The sequence below is a fragment of the Leptonychotes weddellii genome, chromosome 12 (assembly GCF_054177405.1).
Source record: "Leptonychotes weddellii isolate Sample4059 chromosome 12, ASM5417740v2, whole genome shotgun sequence".
NCBI classification, from domain to species: Eukaryota; Metazoa; Chordata; class Mammalia; order Carnivora; family Phocidae; genus Leptonychotes; species Leptonychotes weddellii.
In genome coordinates, this window is record NC_138380.1 from 48,523,699 (window position 1) to 48,541,322 (window position 17,624).

General features: G+C 41.2%; 1 protein-coding gene across 1 annotated transcript in view; it reads right to left on the reverse strand.

Annotated features, from left to right (window-relative positions):
* The window catches only part of DNAH11 (dynein axonemal heavy chain 11), a 281,936-nt gene that overhangs the window by 228,972 nt on the left and 35,340 nt on the right, over nt 1-17,624 (reverse strand). Inside the window, 6 exon segments of the mRNA XM_081800433.1 lie at nt 3,549-3,941; nt 4,084-4,188; nt 6,517-6,712; nt 7,263-7,387; nt 7,702-7,839; nt 13,297-13,413. Of these exon segments, the coding sequence (XP_081656559.1) occupies nt 3,549-3,941; nt 4,084-4,188; nt 6,517-6,712; nt 7,263-7,387; nt 7,702-7,839; nt 13,297-13,413 (1,074 nt within the window).

A 17,624-nucleotide genomic window follows, 5' to 3' on the forward strand; every position in this document is an offset into this window, starting at 1 on the left:
CATTTCATCCCTGTTTGGAAGTTGACTTCCCTCAAGTTGGAACCTCTCCTCTCTTCTCACACTGAGAACAAGGACTCCAGAGTTGTTTAGTTTTTGACTTGAGGAAAAAAGAAGAGAGACAATTTATTAGCAGAAAAACTCCAACCTTATTCTCTGAGGGGAACAAATTCTTAGAATAATCCTCAATGCCTCCTCCTACAATGCTCCACATCCAGCCTGGTAGGAGATTCTGTTCGTTCTACTTAAAATATACCCAGAATCCAGCCACTCCTAATCACCTCCATCGTTATGGGCCCAGTCCAGGCACCACACGTCTGTCACCTAGGTCACTGCCACGGTAACCCCCCAGGCCCTGTGCCTCACCTGGGCTCCACTTTCAACACGACAGCCAGACTCTCTTCCAAATCCAAGTTAGATCATGTTTCCTCTCCTGTCTTTCAAGTCCTGCAATGAGCTCCCCACATAGCTCAGAGTAAAAGCCGAAGTCTGTACAAAGGCCCGTGAGGACCTCCCTGATGTGCCCGGCCCCTCCAGCCCCTCCTCACAGCCCACGAGCATCTGACCTGAGCTCACTGTCCCCTGCACCCCGCCACTCCCCTAGCGGTGCCACCGTCACCTCGTGGCTTTGCACCAGACACCCGGCACCTTCCTCCCCGATGCGGGTTTCCTCTGCCTGGAAGACTCCTTCCCCACCGGCCCCCTGCGCTGACGCTGTAACTTGGCTTTCATCTTACCTTCTCCTTGAGGCCTCTCCTCATTAAAACCTTCTCCTTGAGGCCTCTCCTCATTAAAACCTTCTCCTTGAGGCCTCTCCTCATCACCCCCAGCCCAGCACTCGGAACCTCCTGCGTCCTGCTCTAATTTCATCTTGGTTCTGCAGCACTCAACCAATTCTACCATCCCTGCCTTCCATCTGCTTTGCTGACGTCTCTCCCCTCACTACGATGGGAGCTCCACAGAAGCAAGGGTCTTTCTTCTGTTCACTCAAGTATCTCCAGAAGCTAAAAGGATACTGGGCCCATAGGAGGCTCACCTTAAATATTTCCTAAAGAAGTGAATGATAATGGAACACTAAACTACATAATTGGTTATAGTCAATTTCAGTAGAAAAACCATAGTCCATTGCTCGTTCTCCCACTGAGAATGAGCCCAGAGACAAATGTCTTCACTTTACGCATGAGGAAATTCAGGCCTGGTTTCTGGAAGGCACAAGACTAAAAACCCTGGTTTCGGACCTCCTCCAGGGCAAACCCCAGGCCATAGTGCTTTGTGACGGTGGGGAGCGGGGGCGGGGGTGGGGTGTGTGTGTGTGTGTGTGTGTGTGTGGTGAGGGGTGTTGGTGCCCTGCCCAAAGGAGAGTGTCATGGTCTGAGGACTGTATCCATCTACAGAGATGATTCCATATAACGAACATACTCAAGAAGGAAATGCAGAGTATGCTCTTTAAAAAATGAACTTCCCCACATCTCCCTCACTGGAGTTGCCCCCCCTGTGAGCACCACATTCCTGTGCTCTGCCCCCCACCCTCCTGTTACTACAGATGAACTCTCCAAGTTCCTATCTACAGCCGACTTCCACATGTATTTACAGAACCCCTTTCCTTCCAGGACTTTCCTCCAACAATTATTTCCCCTCTACTAGATCATTCCAATCAACATACCACCCCTCAGAAACACCTACTGACATTAAAAATAAAATCCTCCCCATCCCTCACATGCCCCAGGCACTGCGGAGTTTTAGGTCCCTGCCACCTCAGAGCTCCTCAGGAGCTGAGTGGCCTTCTGGTCCCATTTCTCCCGTTCTTGTCAGCCACTCCATTCTGGCTTCCATTGTATCAAGTTAGCTCTGTCAGTCACCAACGGCTTCCACGGGGCAACATCTGGCTGCCAACCTCGGCCCTCACTTTCAGCTCCTGAATCAGGATGGGACAAAGTCAAATGCTTCCTCCTCCTTGGAATGTCTTCTTGACTTGCTTTCCAGGAGAGCATCTCTCTGGATTTTCCTTCTGCTTCACTGGCCTCCTTTTCAGCATCCCGTGCTGGACCCTCCCTTTCTCCCTGGCCTCAGAGAGGACTTCAAGGTCAGGCCTTGGACTTCTTGTCTATCTATGATTAAACCCTACACAAACTCATCAAAGTCCATGGCTTCACATATGACTCTCAATTCTATGTCACTGGCCTGGACTTCTTACCCCAAACCCCAGCCTTGACTGCAGTGCCAGCCTACTCGAAATAATCCCTTGGGCATGCATCTCTAACCAACATGGCCTAAACCAAAGCCCCTCTTTTCCATTCAAAATCCACTCTATCACAGTTCTCCCCATATCAGTAAAGGCAAACTCCAATTTTCCAGTTGCTCAGACCAAAAAATTTGAACTCATCTTTGACTTCTCTCCTGACTCATCACAGCAAATCCTGTTGGCTCTACTTTCAAAATATATCCAGAGCATGACAGCTTCTATGCCTACCATTCTGACCCAAGCCATTATCACCTGAATTACTAAAATAATCTCTCAAAGGTCTACCTCCTACCACCCCCTTGCTCCCCTCTGATTTACACTCAACAGAGCTAACCTTTGAGTAGAGAGTGTCTGGCTGCTATTTCACCTTACAGTAAAAACCCAAGTTCTCAGAACGGCCTGTCAATCCCACATATGTGTCCTCAGTCCCTTCCAAGCTTCATCAACTACTACTATTCCCCTTGCAAATTCTGCTTCTGGCATGCTGGCTCTCTAACTGATCCTTGGACAGACCAACTGTGCTCCTTCCTCAAACTTCTGTACTTTTTGCTACCTAGAACATCCTTCTCCTGATATCCACATGGCTCATTCTCTTTCTCTTTCAGTTCTCTGCAGAACTACTACCTTAGCACAGAAGCGTTTCAAACCACCTCATATAAAATACACCCCATACCAATGATTCCCTATCCTACCTGCTGTATTTTTCACCATTTCTCCTATTCTGTATATGTTATTTTCTCTACCTTGGCCAACTAGAATGTAAGGTCCAAGAGATGAGGGACTTTTTTGTTTGGTTGAGTTTTCTTTTTCTGCCTTGTTTCATTTGTTTTATTTTGTCTTCTCTGCAATTGACAACTCTAGAATAGTGCCTGTTACTGTTTTTAAAACTCAAATATTTGTTAAAAGGAGAGTGACTACTGTCCACCCTCAGGAGAAGGTTGAGAGGGTTGCACAAGGTGATGTGGACAAGATGGTTGGCACCTACGGGCACTTCACAAACCGTGCCAGCTATCAACAGCATCCGAAAGAGCATGTAGCTAGGACCAAGACAAGGATCCCATCTCTAGGCTTTCCGTTTCACCAATATATCTCACACTCCAATCTCTTCGCTCAGGAATGAAAAGAAGCAAGGACTGCAGAAGTTACAGGCGAGCCATGCAAATTCCTCCATTTTAAATGCTGAACAAAACCATACATAAAGCTCCCTCAGGCGCAATTAAAAAAACCCTACATTATTAGGTTGAGTATGTCTGCTCTTTTCTCAACTAACTGAAAAGATCTTCAATTTCCAAACCTCAAAAGCCATTACCTCCACCAAGTTATGTATCCTGCAGCCATCTTCTTGAATTTGCCTGTATTTTTTAGTAAACAAATCACCGTTGTCCTCCAAAGTCAAGGTAGTCTCTCTTCTGGGCTCCCTCCTGGGAAGGAGTGTACACTCCGCCCAAGCCTTCATGGTTTTCTGGATCACCTTCACGTTGCTCTGCGTGAGTTCCACTCTGCATGCCAACGCAGACGTGGCCGCCTTCGCCCTCTCAATGTACCCCCAGCAGTCATCCCGCCACGTGAGCGATGTCGCAGCTGTCTCCAGGTGCTCATCCACGGCCCTCAGCTCATCTTCCACCAGAGGATATTCCACTTCCAGGAGGGTCTGCTTCAACTTATTATATCCTTGCACAACAAGTTCAAGATTTCCAATGTACTGAGCAAAAGGAAACCCCGAAACAGAAAGGGTCAAATGTGTTAAAGCTACATATATTAGAGGCACGAAAGTATTATAGGTCTACATGTTCATAATTATGAATCAAAATACGTCTGTTCAAAGAATATCTACAAACACTCACCTTTAAAATAGTGTTTCTTTTTTGGAAGATGGCTAACGCTGAATCCGGTATGTCAGATTTCTTCAGCATCAAAAGGTATTTCACCTCTCTCAAAACAGCCACGAGCTATTAAAAGAAAATCAAGGATTATGTATTTTATGAATGACATTCTCTTTTAACACGTGTTAAAATCCAAACACTTAAAATTTCATCCAATGATTACAGTATTTTCCAATTGTCAAGGTGAAGAGGCTGTTGTTTCATATGGTTTTTAAAAGCAGTCATCGTACATTCTTGTGATACAGAAGTATAAATAACAATGTTATTTATGGCTATGGTCCACAGTCAGAGAAAGAATTCAGGCAAAAGACAGCAACACGTGCACACCAAGCTGTGAGATGGAAGGTTGTACACGGACCTCCATCTTTTCCCAGAACTGTTCTTTCTGTCACAACGTTTGTTTTGAAAACATAAATTTGTTCCAATACAACTGATAGACTAGCAATGTGGACATACAACAAATTTTCTCTGTGCTGATCTGCAATTTTCATTAGCAAGAAACTAGGTAAATGCTAAAAACTGCACCTAACTCAACTGAAAGGCTTAGAAATATGCAAAACGCTCATATGCCAGGAGCCACCAAGCACCTCAGTTCACTCAAGTACGATGCGCCACGCCCGTTCATGTGTAGGGGTTCAACTTTCTGCCAGATATCGATAACCCTCCTTCCATCACTTCACAGCAATGCACAAATCGTCACCTACCCAACACCCACTTCCATGAGCAAACTTCCAGTCTTTGTCAAGGCGAAGTGTCATATTTACTGTAGTTTTTATGTATGACTTAGCCATTTAAAATGTATAAAATGCTGTTTTTGTAGGTTCCTGTTTTTCTAATGCACTGCTGACAGCTTTGAAGTACGAGAGCCCTAGCCCCCATTTTCCCCATAAGCTCTGTACTTTTTATTGTGCAATCTTTCACAGCACAGTGATTTTTTAGGAATGAGTGTGTCATGTTGTAGCAGAAGGGACTATACCTCTAAATCACAGGTTCTGAGGAACAGACTGCATAACACGTTTAGAAGGTAAACCAGTTGACTTCCTTAGGCTGTCACACCACAGGTGAACTAGTACCATACATAAATCACAGGAATTATCCCTGAAACATCTCAGGCATTTAGTTTGTTAAGTTGGTTTTATGAAATCAGAGGTGGAAGAAATCCTAAGTTCTCTCGGTCATATATTTATATATGTGTGCTAAGTTTTGTAAACATAATTAAATGATGCTACTCTGTGTACTATCTTAGGACAACAGATGAGAATTTGGTGCAGATTATGACAGACAGATCCAGGGAGGCTTACTTCCTCACTACTTACCTAGACATATATTTGAACTGACACAAAAGACAGGGCAGTCGCTAAAAAACAGCATATAATCTTCACTGTCTAAAAAAATTAGCCAAATGCTTACTAATTTTTTTGTAATGGCAACTTACAAATAGTTATTTTCATATGTGTGCCCTTTCCTGTTAAGCATATTCTTTTAAGTAGAGAAGAAAGCTTATTTTGTGCCTCCTACCAAGCTCTCAAAGTTGGAGACAGGTTAAAATATATATGTACCTACATAGATATCATTTATCAGATATATGCACATATAGTACATTATATATAAATATATACACACAGTGATTTAGAGGTATAGTCCCTTCTGCTACAATATTGAAGTTTCTGCACTTTCATTATTACATAACATGTAATGCAATTTTAAGAAAATAAACTTATTCAGAGAATCTATGAAATTTCTCTGTTAGGTGGTTTATCATAGGGAAAAAAAAAGGATCTTCAATAAAGGTAATTTTCATCCTGAGTATATTTAACTGTTCATATTACTTGGGGCATTTAGATGTTGTTTTATGTTTTTTGGAAAACTGTTTCATAAAAATAACCTATTTAACCAGCATATTACAGTTTACTGACGCTTTGAAGGATATTCTCATTCCATACATTTTGTGGACTCCCCAAACCTTACATGATAAAATTCTAATTAACTGAAAACACTGGTAAATGTGCTACAAATCTAATCCAAGCCAGAAAACTCTTATAAAAGACTAATGATTACATTCAATTGAGTTAACGTTTATTAAGTATTACCAAGTGCCCAACACTACACTAGAAGCACAGGACACAAAGATAAAATGAAATGCACCCTACTCTCAGCTCATTGTCCAGTAAAGGTGGAAATGGTAATTACAAGGCCAAAAAAAAAAGAGAGGAATTAATATAGTATTTGGGAAACAAATCTCTAAAACAAAGACCTATTAGAAGTTATTTTCAGTTATAATCCTCACAGGACTGACATTCTCCCCAAATTAAATATAAATCACTGGAAATATCAGGAATATACTTGTGATAAAAATGGCATCTATAAAACAACTTAAAAATATCAAACCCCTACCTGTGGGTCAAAGTTGACACTGAGAAGCCCATTTATGGCACTGAATTTAATCAAGGGTTGATTCAAATTGAAGTCACAGATTTCATCCACGTTACTTTTCCATTCATTATAGATACAATTTTCAAATTGCTCTAGCAAAGCAGTCATTTCAATATACTTCTGATAAACTAAGGCATCATCAGGACTTTCCGAGAATCTGTAGGAATAGGATTTTTCTACTTTCCTACATATTAGATTTCAGCTTAACTACTTTACAAGGAAATATACAATAGAAAGTATAATAAAATGCACTATAAAAAACAGGAATAGAAACAAGAAAAGCCAAATAATGCTTATGAATGGTCTTTGCCTTATAAGATAGCATTATGAAATGAATGGAACTCCAGAGAGTTCCACTCAACATCAATAGCAGAAAGTTACCAATTCCTACAAAGACAAGAGGAAGGTACATTAATTTGCAAAATAAAAGTAGTGCTAGTTACTGAAGAAAAGGAACCAAAAACTACCAACATACTGTGGGTGCAAAGGAAAAGTGAGAAGAAAACATGTAAGGACCTACAACAGGGAAACGTATGGAAGTTTTAAGCGTCCCAGTGAATGTATTCTAAAACCATGGGGATGAAGTCATCTCAGGGAACTCAGCCAAGGAAATCCTCAAGTGCTAAAATGAACAGTTCACTGCCCTCTATAAAAACTGCCTGTCTCATTAGGATCATTTTTACCATGAAATAGGCCTAATAACTCACAAATACCGGAGAGATGCAAAGTTGGACCAGAAAGTCTGAAGTCGTTCAAAGACCTCTTTAGCCCATTTGATGTTGCCTGCAGTAAATGGCATATTCCGGTGAAGAACTACATTTCCACGTTCAATCTGCAGAATTATATTTTGGTGAAGAGGAAGGAAGGGCATGTTTAATCAGAGTGCATTCCAACCTTGAAAGCAGTTGTTCATTTCGGTGGTTTCACAGTGCAAAGACATAAAATGTATGTGTTAAGTAACCTGATTAGTTGAGTTATGGTCCTAAAGCAGGTTCTTCATCTGCATAAGGAAACCATTTAAATAAAGGCATAAAAGGTTTACTGTCACTATCTCATCTTTAGGTATCATTAAATAAAGTTCTAGTGGATGGCCATTACCCACAAAAATGATGCTTGCGGATGTGCTCAACTTCATGCCCTACTTACCTGTTTCACGTGTTCATCATACAATTGCTTACACATATCCAACTCTGTGTTAAACATGTGCAGCAGTGTGCTGTAATGTGGGCTGAAAATTTCCATGACAACTGGTTTCTCTAGAAAATTCCCAAATATGGTCAAAAGCTGTAAAAATCAAAGTTGAAAGGTTAAGAACTGTGGATTTTTAATGCAGATACTCAGTTATTTTCCCCATTACACCTCCTACATGCTTAGAGTTAAAGCAAAAATCTAGAACCCTACAAGAATCCTGAAATAGCTCCAAATCTAAGACACATTTCCAATAAAAACAAATATTAAATGTAACCTCCCTTTCTCAGCAGAAAATGAGAGGAGTCAGAAATTAACTACGATCTGTCGGCAATCCCTGCTCACAGATAACATTACTTCTTCCTGCTGGGTGCCAGGAAATGTTTGAGAAGATGCTTGCAGATACAAAATCAGAAGCAAAATGTATATCTCATCTTTCTTTGTTCTCCCCTCCTACACAGGTACTCTTTTGATCTAGAATATCCACGTCGAGGACCTCCAGGTCATACCATTAATAATTACACTGAATGGATCAGTTACTGGGACTGTCCGGTCTGTGGCAGCCCACGTCCCATGCCACACCACCCAGCCACCCCAACACTGTGGCCTGGGGCAGCAGCAGTGACCTGTGGCAAGGACAACCACCCCCCAGGCAGACAGTTCCTTTGACAGGAATGTCCTACCTCAAACTGATGCCTTGAACTAATCACATTCTCTCCTCCTCAGGAAGAGAACTAGGGCATGGCAGGCTGAACCTATGGAAGCGAAATTATGAGGGAGCAAGAACTATTAGCAAGCAGAGGAAGGCAGTGAGTAGGGAGACTGGGGGGGCAGGGCAGGGGGGAGACACATGGACTGAAGCAGGAACACACAGTACCAGCAAGCAGACAAGTAAAAGTCCTGAAACTCTCCTCGCTCAGTCCGTGCCCCCCACTCAGATCCAAACTCACCTTCACCACCAGCTTCCGCAAAGCTCAGCTGCCTGCGGAGCCTAACCTGGGATTTCCATTAGCCTCCTGCCTTATTCTCTACCCCATGTGGGTCCTTCTGTGCGCCGGCATGAGACAGCCTTCTTTGCGAGCACAATAATGTAATTAAAATGCTTGTTTCTGTACAAGCAGTGTTTATATAAGGCTGACAAGGTGCCAGGTACTCTATTTTAATGGCCTTAAATTGCTGTTATGACAGGTTTCAGGTAAGAGAACGGAGTTGTGGGGAGGGAGGAAGCTCCCCAAGTTCACACAGCTAGCGCTAGAGCCAGCATCTGACACCAGGCAGTCTGGCCCCGGGCTCTGTGCTCCCCTCTGTGGGCTCTCAACAGCCACGGTGCCACTGGAAATGATTCTGTTACTTGCTGACTCTGTGTGGGATTCGTACAATATTAGTTAGTAGGCCTGTTATATAGAGATTTCTTTAAAAGAAGGTAACTCCTCAGGGCGCCTGCGTGGCTCAGTCGCTTCAGTGTCTGCTTTTGGCTCAGGTCGTGATGCTGGGTTCCTGGGATCGAGCCCCGCGTCGGGCTCCCTGCTCAGCGGGGAGCCTGCTTCTCCCTCTCCCCCCTGCCCACCAGCTCGTGGTCTCTCAAGCACACACTCTCTCAAATAAATAAAATCTTAAAAAAAGAAAAAAAGATACCTCCTCAAAGTAAAATATAATCAAGAGGGCAGAAAACCATATACCATGGTCTGTGCCTTGTTAGCAACATGGCCAAAAAGAAAGTTTCGTTACTCCTCTTAGGGAAATAATAGGTGTTCCTCAAAATTTGTTTTCTTTAAACACCAACTGTTGACAAGGATGTGGAGAAAAAAGGAACCCTCGTGCATTGTTGGTGGGAATGGAAGCTGGTGCAGTCACTGTGGACAACAGGATGGAGTGTCATCACAAAATTAAGAATAGAACTACTGGGTATTCATCCAAAGAGTATGAAAACACAGATTTGAAAATATATGCACCACTATGTTTACTGTAGTATTATTTACAATAGCCAAATATGGAAGGAGCCCATCAAGAGATGAATGGATAATGAAGCGGTGTATATGTATTCAATGGAATATTACTCAGCCCTAAAAAAAGAATGCAATCTTGCCATTTGCAACATGGATGGATCTAGAGTGTATAATGCTAAGAGAAACAAATCATGCAGAGAAAGACAAATACCCTACAATTTCACTCATATGTGGAATTTAAGAAACAAAGCAAAGGAAAAAAGAGAAACAAACAAAACAGACTCAACTATAGAGAACTGATGGTTACTAGAGGGAGGTGGATGGGGGGAATGGGTGAAATAGGTGACAGGGATTAGAGAGAGACACGATGAGCACTGAGTAATGTACAGAACTGCTGACTCACTACATCGTACACCTGAAACTAACGTAACACTGTATATTACTTACACTGCAATTAAAGTAAAATAATGGGGGGAAAACCTGTTTTCTTTAAAAATAGCTTCATCGTTAACATTCTCTAAATATTTACATCAACTAAATTCACTGAAAAAAAAAAAACAGGTGAAAAAATTGTACAATGAATATGTAAATCAAACCATATCTTAGAGGTCAGTTTAGACACATTTGGCTTCCCCTCCCCCGCCCCGGGTAATATCAATTATAAGAGTAGAGAAACTGCTAAATATTTTAAAACCTTCTTGGTTAGTTGCTCCCTAGCAAAATGCTTATTAACTTTCTTCTTTCAACCACTCTTGTTGACTTTGGGTTTCATGTTAACAATCAAAAGCAAACACTGACTCACAGATTTAACAAAGAAGTGCAATCCACCAACACCAGGGAAATGTATTTACTTCGCCAATTTGTTCTTTTCAAACACTTAACATCCTGACCACGATTGAAATACCAGAAGCTCTCCAGCTGCATCTATCTTGCCTAGCTGATATGCTTAGTGGGACTTGACTCCAAGTACAAAAGGGAAAAGACACAGAAAAAATATTCTTTTGGGAGGCTATAAGGCCAGAAAAGAGTAGTAAGGAAACCTTAACCTTTTAGGTAGTACACATTGTCATAATTTTTCAGCATCACCGATAAAGAAAAACTACCCTATGGGAAGAGAACAAGGGTCAGGTGGACCTCCTGCTTCCATGTCCTCACGAAACTGAGAGCTATTTTGTGAAGACTATAGACATTTTCCTTCCTATCAACCCACAAAGATTAAAAATGGACTCCTACCACATGCTTCTTTCCCTGACAGTCCCATCTGAGATCTGCACGGTCTACCTTTTCTTCTACTCCTCAGTTGCACTCCGTAACATGGCTTTTCATAATGCCCTTGCTACTATTCAAGTAGTACCTATTTATAGTTTTCCTGGGTTTGCCTCTTTCCAAGATGTTTTAAATGTTGCCACCTGAACCACTGTACACTTCACAATTTTATAGCTTTCAATTTTACTGTCCGAAGACTTTTCTGGATACTTCATCTTAGACATTTCAGTCTACCTTCATGTAGACATGCTGTAAATTTTAGAGGAACATCCACTAGTGTTTTGCTTCGTTTTGTTTTTTATTGAGTGCCAACACTGTAGGCTTTGAACCACAGTTTCCTATTCAAGTAGAATAGTGTCTGGTCCCAGTGCCCTTCCTGGTCATGTCTTTGCCGAGAGCAGGCATGAATCATGGTCTCCAGAGAACCGTCTGCAAATATTTATTCCCTGTCACCCAATGGCACATGGTCAGAGTTCATCATCCTGTACCTATGGTAGACATCATTTTTTCCTCAAGATGCCATTCTGTAATTTTTTCTCTTCCACCATGACTCTTCCTGCAGTTTAAACCTCATCCGTGAGTCATTCCAGTACTTTGACTACCAATCCATCCCCCCAACCTCAAGCAGTTATTAGACATCTGCTTTATAAGACACTGAAGACAGGGATCTAAATAGAACACAAACTGTGACATGATGTCCCACCCCTGCAGAGCTACTGGGCAGGGGCTGATGCTATATGTTTCCACAGACAAGATACAAATAGGTGCAAAGTTAAAGACAAAAAACATGACAAAAAGATAAAGTAGTTTAGAAAAAATAAGTGGCATGTACTAGAACAGAATCCCTATCAACAGCTGTGCTACGGGAAGGAGAGAGACTTGAATTAGAAAAAGTAGGAGCCTCTGTAAAGGGAACAATCTACATTCTTTCGTCCTGTTATTTATAAAAGCATGAAAGCAAAGTAGGTCCAGCAACAGAGAGTATGATACACTGTGGAGCCATTACAAAATACTGAATTCTGCTCTAAAACCAAGAAAACGTTTCTGATCCATTCCTAAGTGAAAAAGGTTACTGAAGAGGGTCAGCCTCTGATGTCACTCTTGTCAAACGGATACATATACATATATGTAGCCAAAGACAAATTTCTGAGAGATGGAATCACAGGCAGCTTAATTTTACAATAATAAGATATATATTTGGGCCAACAGCAACTCAGTTTCATCTACCAGCTCTTACAAAACAAAGAACCATTTCATCCTTATGAATTTTTTTTGTAGGCTCCATGACCAATGTGGAACTAAACAGGGGACTTGACCTCACAACCCTGAGATCGAGACCTGAGCTGAGATCAAGAATCAGACAAGTCACCGACTGAACCACCCAGGCCCCAATCCTTGTGAATTCTTCGTGTTAAAATGCTCGACAGGGGCCAGGAGATACTTGCACCTTCACCACCACCTGACCCATCATGTGAATTTGAAGGTCAAAATCAAACAGTATCCCATATAAAGTCTGGGTCTGTGCTATTGTTTTGCACAGCCATTTTCAATGAATTATGCCCATGATCCCCAGTGTACTTCTTTGGAAACAGAAGCCTCCATTCCTCTTTTGGGATGTCATCTGGTTTTACACCTCACTTGCAGTTCTTTCCTTTGACAAGAAAGTTTTGCACGGTGTCCCTCTTTCCCACATCTTAAGTTGTCCATTTGGGAGGTCTAAGAAGGTGCGTTTTTTATTAATGCAATTCGGAATACATAAATACCATATTGCATTTCTTTAATTCTCTGTCCAACATTTCTTCACGTCTTAACATCTGAAAGTGGACTATGTTATATAATCGATGGAATAATTTTTTGGGCAGCATTTTATTTATATACAAAATAATGGCGTGCCTGATCACCAACGGTGTCTTATGCCTGACGGAATGTATTATACCAACTGCTATTTGTTTCAGTCAGAGTAATGAAGTGGGCGGGTGAACCCAACATATGTAAACAATGGTACAGAGAAAATCTTCCATGAACAGGTATTTTTCACTTTTCACGGTGGCTTAATTTGGAATCAGGATTTCATAGGCTATGCCAAACTAGTTCTAAAGGTAACGAGAGCTAAAACTCTGAATTTGAGAAAAGATCAATAGTCCAAAGTCCTAAAACTGACCTTGCCCCACGTAAACATCATGCATTAGTGCCTTATGTAAAATTTAATTCAGTGAGGTGAATACAAACAGGATGTGACTAGTTGTTTAGCTGGGTCAGAAAGGAACGTATTCACTCCTTTCATCTAACAGTCAAAATTATTCATTTGTATTTTTTTAATGATAGCTTCTTCAGAACTAACCTTAAATGCAGCTTCTAAACCGTTGCTGTTAAAGAAACCTTCGCAAAGAATCGTCCCAAGCCTTCTGTCAAAATCCAAAGTTTTGGACTTAAACACAACATAATCACTTTCAAATTCCTGTAAGATTCAAAGTAAAATAGTTTACAGGAAAGTTTCCCACAGCGAAAATAGCCATCACGTGGGCATGACACACCTCCTTTCCTCCCTCTCCCTCCCTGTCTCACCCTTCCACCGCCTCTTCCCTCCCTTCCCCTCCCCTGCCCCATCTCTCCCAATGCATGTTTCATAGCAGGATTCCAGGGACTATCAACAAAGAGCTGCATCTGACTAACTGTTCAAAATGGCAGTCTTAGAGGAACACGGAGCCTTTAGCACTGCCAGCCCATGTTTCCCCTGTCCTTCTCACTGCCCAGACCCCAACGTCAGCACTCTGACCCACCAGTCTGCCAGCCCTCTCCCAATCCATTCTGATTATCAATGATAAAGCAAAGCTTTTCCAAAAATCAAAAAGAACCCATTCTCATCACAACTTCAGTTTAAGTTTCAATAGGAAAGTTGTTTGTTTTGTTTTTCATGGAGCGGAAAGCCTAGCAAGCAACACTAGTTCTTCAGGTGAGGAGTAAAATCACAGGTCTGTAAGAAAGCACCGTTAGTGATAAAGATGAAACTCAATGCTCTTCCATTTGCCCAGTGTGTTAATATGCAGTTAACAACCCCCAGTTTCCTCTTCACACTAACCATCCACTCTCATAATCAGAAAGAACGAAACCATCAGAGAGTAACTATCATCCGCAGGGCAGTGCAATTCACAGTGAAGAAGTCCCAGAAATTCACACGCACTTTGGGCTTTCCAGTCAAACTGCCACACGTTTAATGTAATGAAGTCCTCTATTACCTACCTAAATTAAGCCTCATCTATTAATAACGGCCGTAATGACAGCTAACATTCAGTTTTCTGTCCTAAATGCTGTACATTTTTAACTCAATTTGCACAACACATGATGTAGGTAATACTGTTTCCATTTTATAGGTGACAAAACAAACTCAGAGAAGTTAAATCATCTGCCCACAGTCACACCATTGCTAATTGGTGGAATCAGAATTTAAAGCCTGGCAACCATGATGTTTCTATGTTTCTATGAAGGACTGCCCCCTTGTGTGGATTCTAACACGCCCCGAGAACAGAGTGTAATGGCAACGTCCTAGGGCACTGTGTGTCATACACCACAATGTTATATTTAGCATCAAGAGGAAGTCTCCAGGTCTGAATGAGACACAGTCTCTTCATCCAAGCATCACTTTTAAAAGTAAACACAATCTCCCAACAAGTCGTAACAAGCCTAACTTAGCCCTCCTCTCAGTATGGCAACAAGAAACTTACAACTTAAGATGCTCAAATATTATTTAAACACATAGCACTTAACATCTCAGTGAGGGGAAAATGCAAATCTCTATCCCAACTATCTCTCCCTCTCTCCCAAACTCTGTTTTACTCATTCAAGCCAAATTCAGAACGGCCAAAGGCACCTCTCCCCATCAAGTCCCACAGATAATTCAAACTCATCTTGCACAAATCTCAGTTCACCATCTACTCTATAAAGCAGCTCTTTTAAGACACCCAAACAAATTTTGGCCATCTCCTTTGCTCTCTTAACCACCTCTTGAACACGTCCACTATGCTTCCTGTCTCCAGGTGTCACTCTGGTCTAAATCACCATCACCACTCACCGGGATTTCTGCTAATCACTTTCCAACTACTTTCTCTGCCTCTATTACTGTCTCTCTGAATAATTCCTCAAAGTGCCATTGAAATAAGCTTTCTAAAATAGAGATCTTGTCCCTCTTTTTTTAAAGATTTTATTTGAGAGAGAGATAGCGAGGATAGAGCACAATCGGGACGGGAGAAGCAGGCTCCCCCCTGAGCAGTGAGCCCGACTTGACTAAGGGCTCAATCCCAGGACCCCTGGGGATCATGACCTGAGCTAAAGGCAGACACTTAACCAACCGAACCACCCAGGTTCCCCTGTCACTCTAATTTTTAATTCTCCAAATCATAAGACTTTATTTTTTAAGATAACGTCTCAAAGTCTTACCATACTCTACAAAACCCTATGTGATCTGGACCACATTTATTGCTCTGAACTATTCCAGCACCTTCCTCCCTTTACACACTAGGATCCTGTGACACCTGCCTTGTCACATCCTCTCTCTCTGCAGGATACAATTTCCCACTAATCCCTTTCTTTTTACCTAGTCTTCACCTGCTTAATTTCTACTTATTTTTCAGTTCTATTCATCTTTCAGTTACCTTCTCAATTTCCTTGCACCTCCTTTGGCAAGGGGCCCTTCACAAATGCTCTCATAGCTCTCTGTACGTTAGATACCCTAGCACGGAGCACCCTGGGTAACTGCCTACCTGTATTTGCCCCTGGATTCAAAGCTCTGGGAGTATAATGAATAGGTTTAGTTTTCAGAGTTACAGTACCAATATTTAATGGGGTTCTTATAGCACATAGTTGTTTCTCAATACTTATTAAAGCATAAACAATATGCCAGTATTACTCGAGGGTCGTTATAGACTTTTTTTTCTTTATCCTGACAACTGCAAAATTGTCCTTATTAGTGACATGGGAAAGAGTCTTAGCCAGAGACATGCGCTGGTTTGACTTAGCTCCAAAAAGGCATTCATGCTGCTGGGGGAAACACAGACCCTGAGGGAGCCTGAAAGGGGCTGAGGAAGCAGTTTCAGGGCAAATGCAGTAATTCGGGCCAGAGAGGAGATCTGGATATATTTTCAGGGTTTATCTGACAGAACCTGATGTTTATCATGAGAAAAAGAACAAGGTCATGAATGACTCCAAGGTTGTGCACCATGGAGCCCACTAGGTGGAGAAGACCAGCAAGAGCAGGTTTGAGTACAGGTAGAGGTTCAGTTTTGCAAGTTCATTTTGAGATGTCTATCAAATATTTAAGCACAGATATTGAGTGGGCAGCTGAAGATACGCTATGGGTTTACCATTATGTAGCTTTCGGGTGATGTTCTTCATGCAAATTGAGGCACTTACCCTCTGTTTCTATTTCTGAGAGTTCTTACCAGAAATGGGCATTGAATTTGGTAAAATGTTTTGCATGCATCAGTTAACACAGTGTTTTTCTTCTTTAGGGTGGGTGTTACCTAAAATTGTGATAATCATTTCTACATCTATGCCTAAACTCACTATGCTGCACAACTAAAACTAATACAGTATTATACATCAGTTTGAAAAGTTATTTCTTATTGGATGATTTGTAATAGTTCTGGTTTTTGAGGAATTGGTCCAGTTCTTCTAGGTGTCAAATTTATGTGTGTAGAGGTTGTTTCTTGTTTTGATATTGCCTATTATTCTTTTAATGTCTGCAGAGGATGTAGTGGTAGCCCATTTTATTCCTGATAATGGTAACTTGCCTTCTCACTTATCTTTCAAGAATTAACTTAGTTTCAGTGATTTTTCTCTATTTTTTAAATTTCATAGACTTTGCTCTTTATTATTTCTTTCTGGTTGCTTTGTAACTATTTTGCTCTTCTTTTCTCTAGGTTCTTAAAGTGGAAACCTAGATTACCAATTTGACACTTTCCTTTTTTAATGCATGCATTTTCAGTGCGATCAATTTCCCTCTGAGAACTGCTTTGGCTGTTCCCACAGATTTTGGTATGTTTTATTTTCATTTTCATTAAGTTCTCTATGTTTTGTTTCCCTTGAGACTACTTCTTTGACTCATGGGATATTTAAAGATGTGCTTTTCAGTTTCAGAGTGCTGAAATTTTCCTATTATGTTTCCATTATTGATTTCTTTTTGATTCCACTGTCAACAAAGAACATACTCTGTACCATTTCACATCTCTTACATTTGTTAAGGTTGTCTATGGTCCAGGATATGATATATCACGGTCTATGTTTCATGAGCATTTGAAAAGAATGTGAATTCTGCTGTTGTTGCATGGAGTGTTCTATAAATGTCGATTAGATCCTCCTGGTTGATGGTACTGAATCCTTCCATATCCTTGCTAATTTCTTATCTGCTTGTTCTTTCAATTTCTCAGAAGGGAGCAATGAGGTCTCCAACTTGAACTGTGAATTTGTCTATTTTTCTTTTTGGTTCCATCAGTTTTTGAATCACATGTTTTATTACTATCTTCTTTGGTACATACATTTAGGATTGCTAGATCTCTTAGGTGGGTTGACCCTTTTATCATTATATAATGTCCCGGTCCAGTAATTTTATTTTTTGCTATGAAGTCTACTTTATCTGATATTTATACAGCCATTACTGCTTTCTTTTTTTTTTTT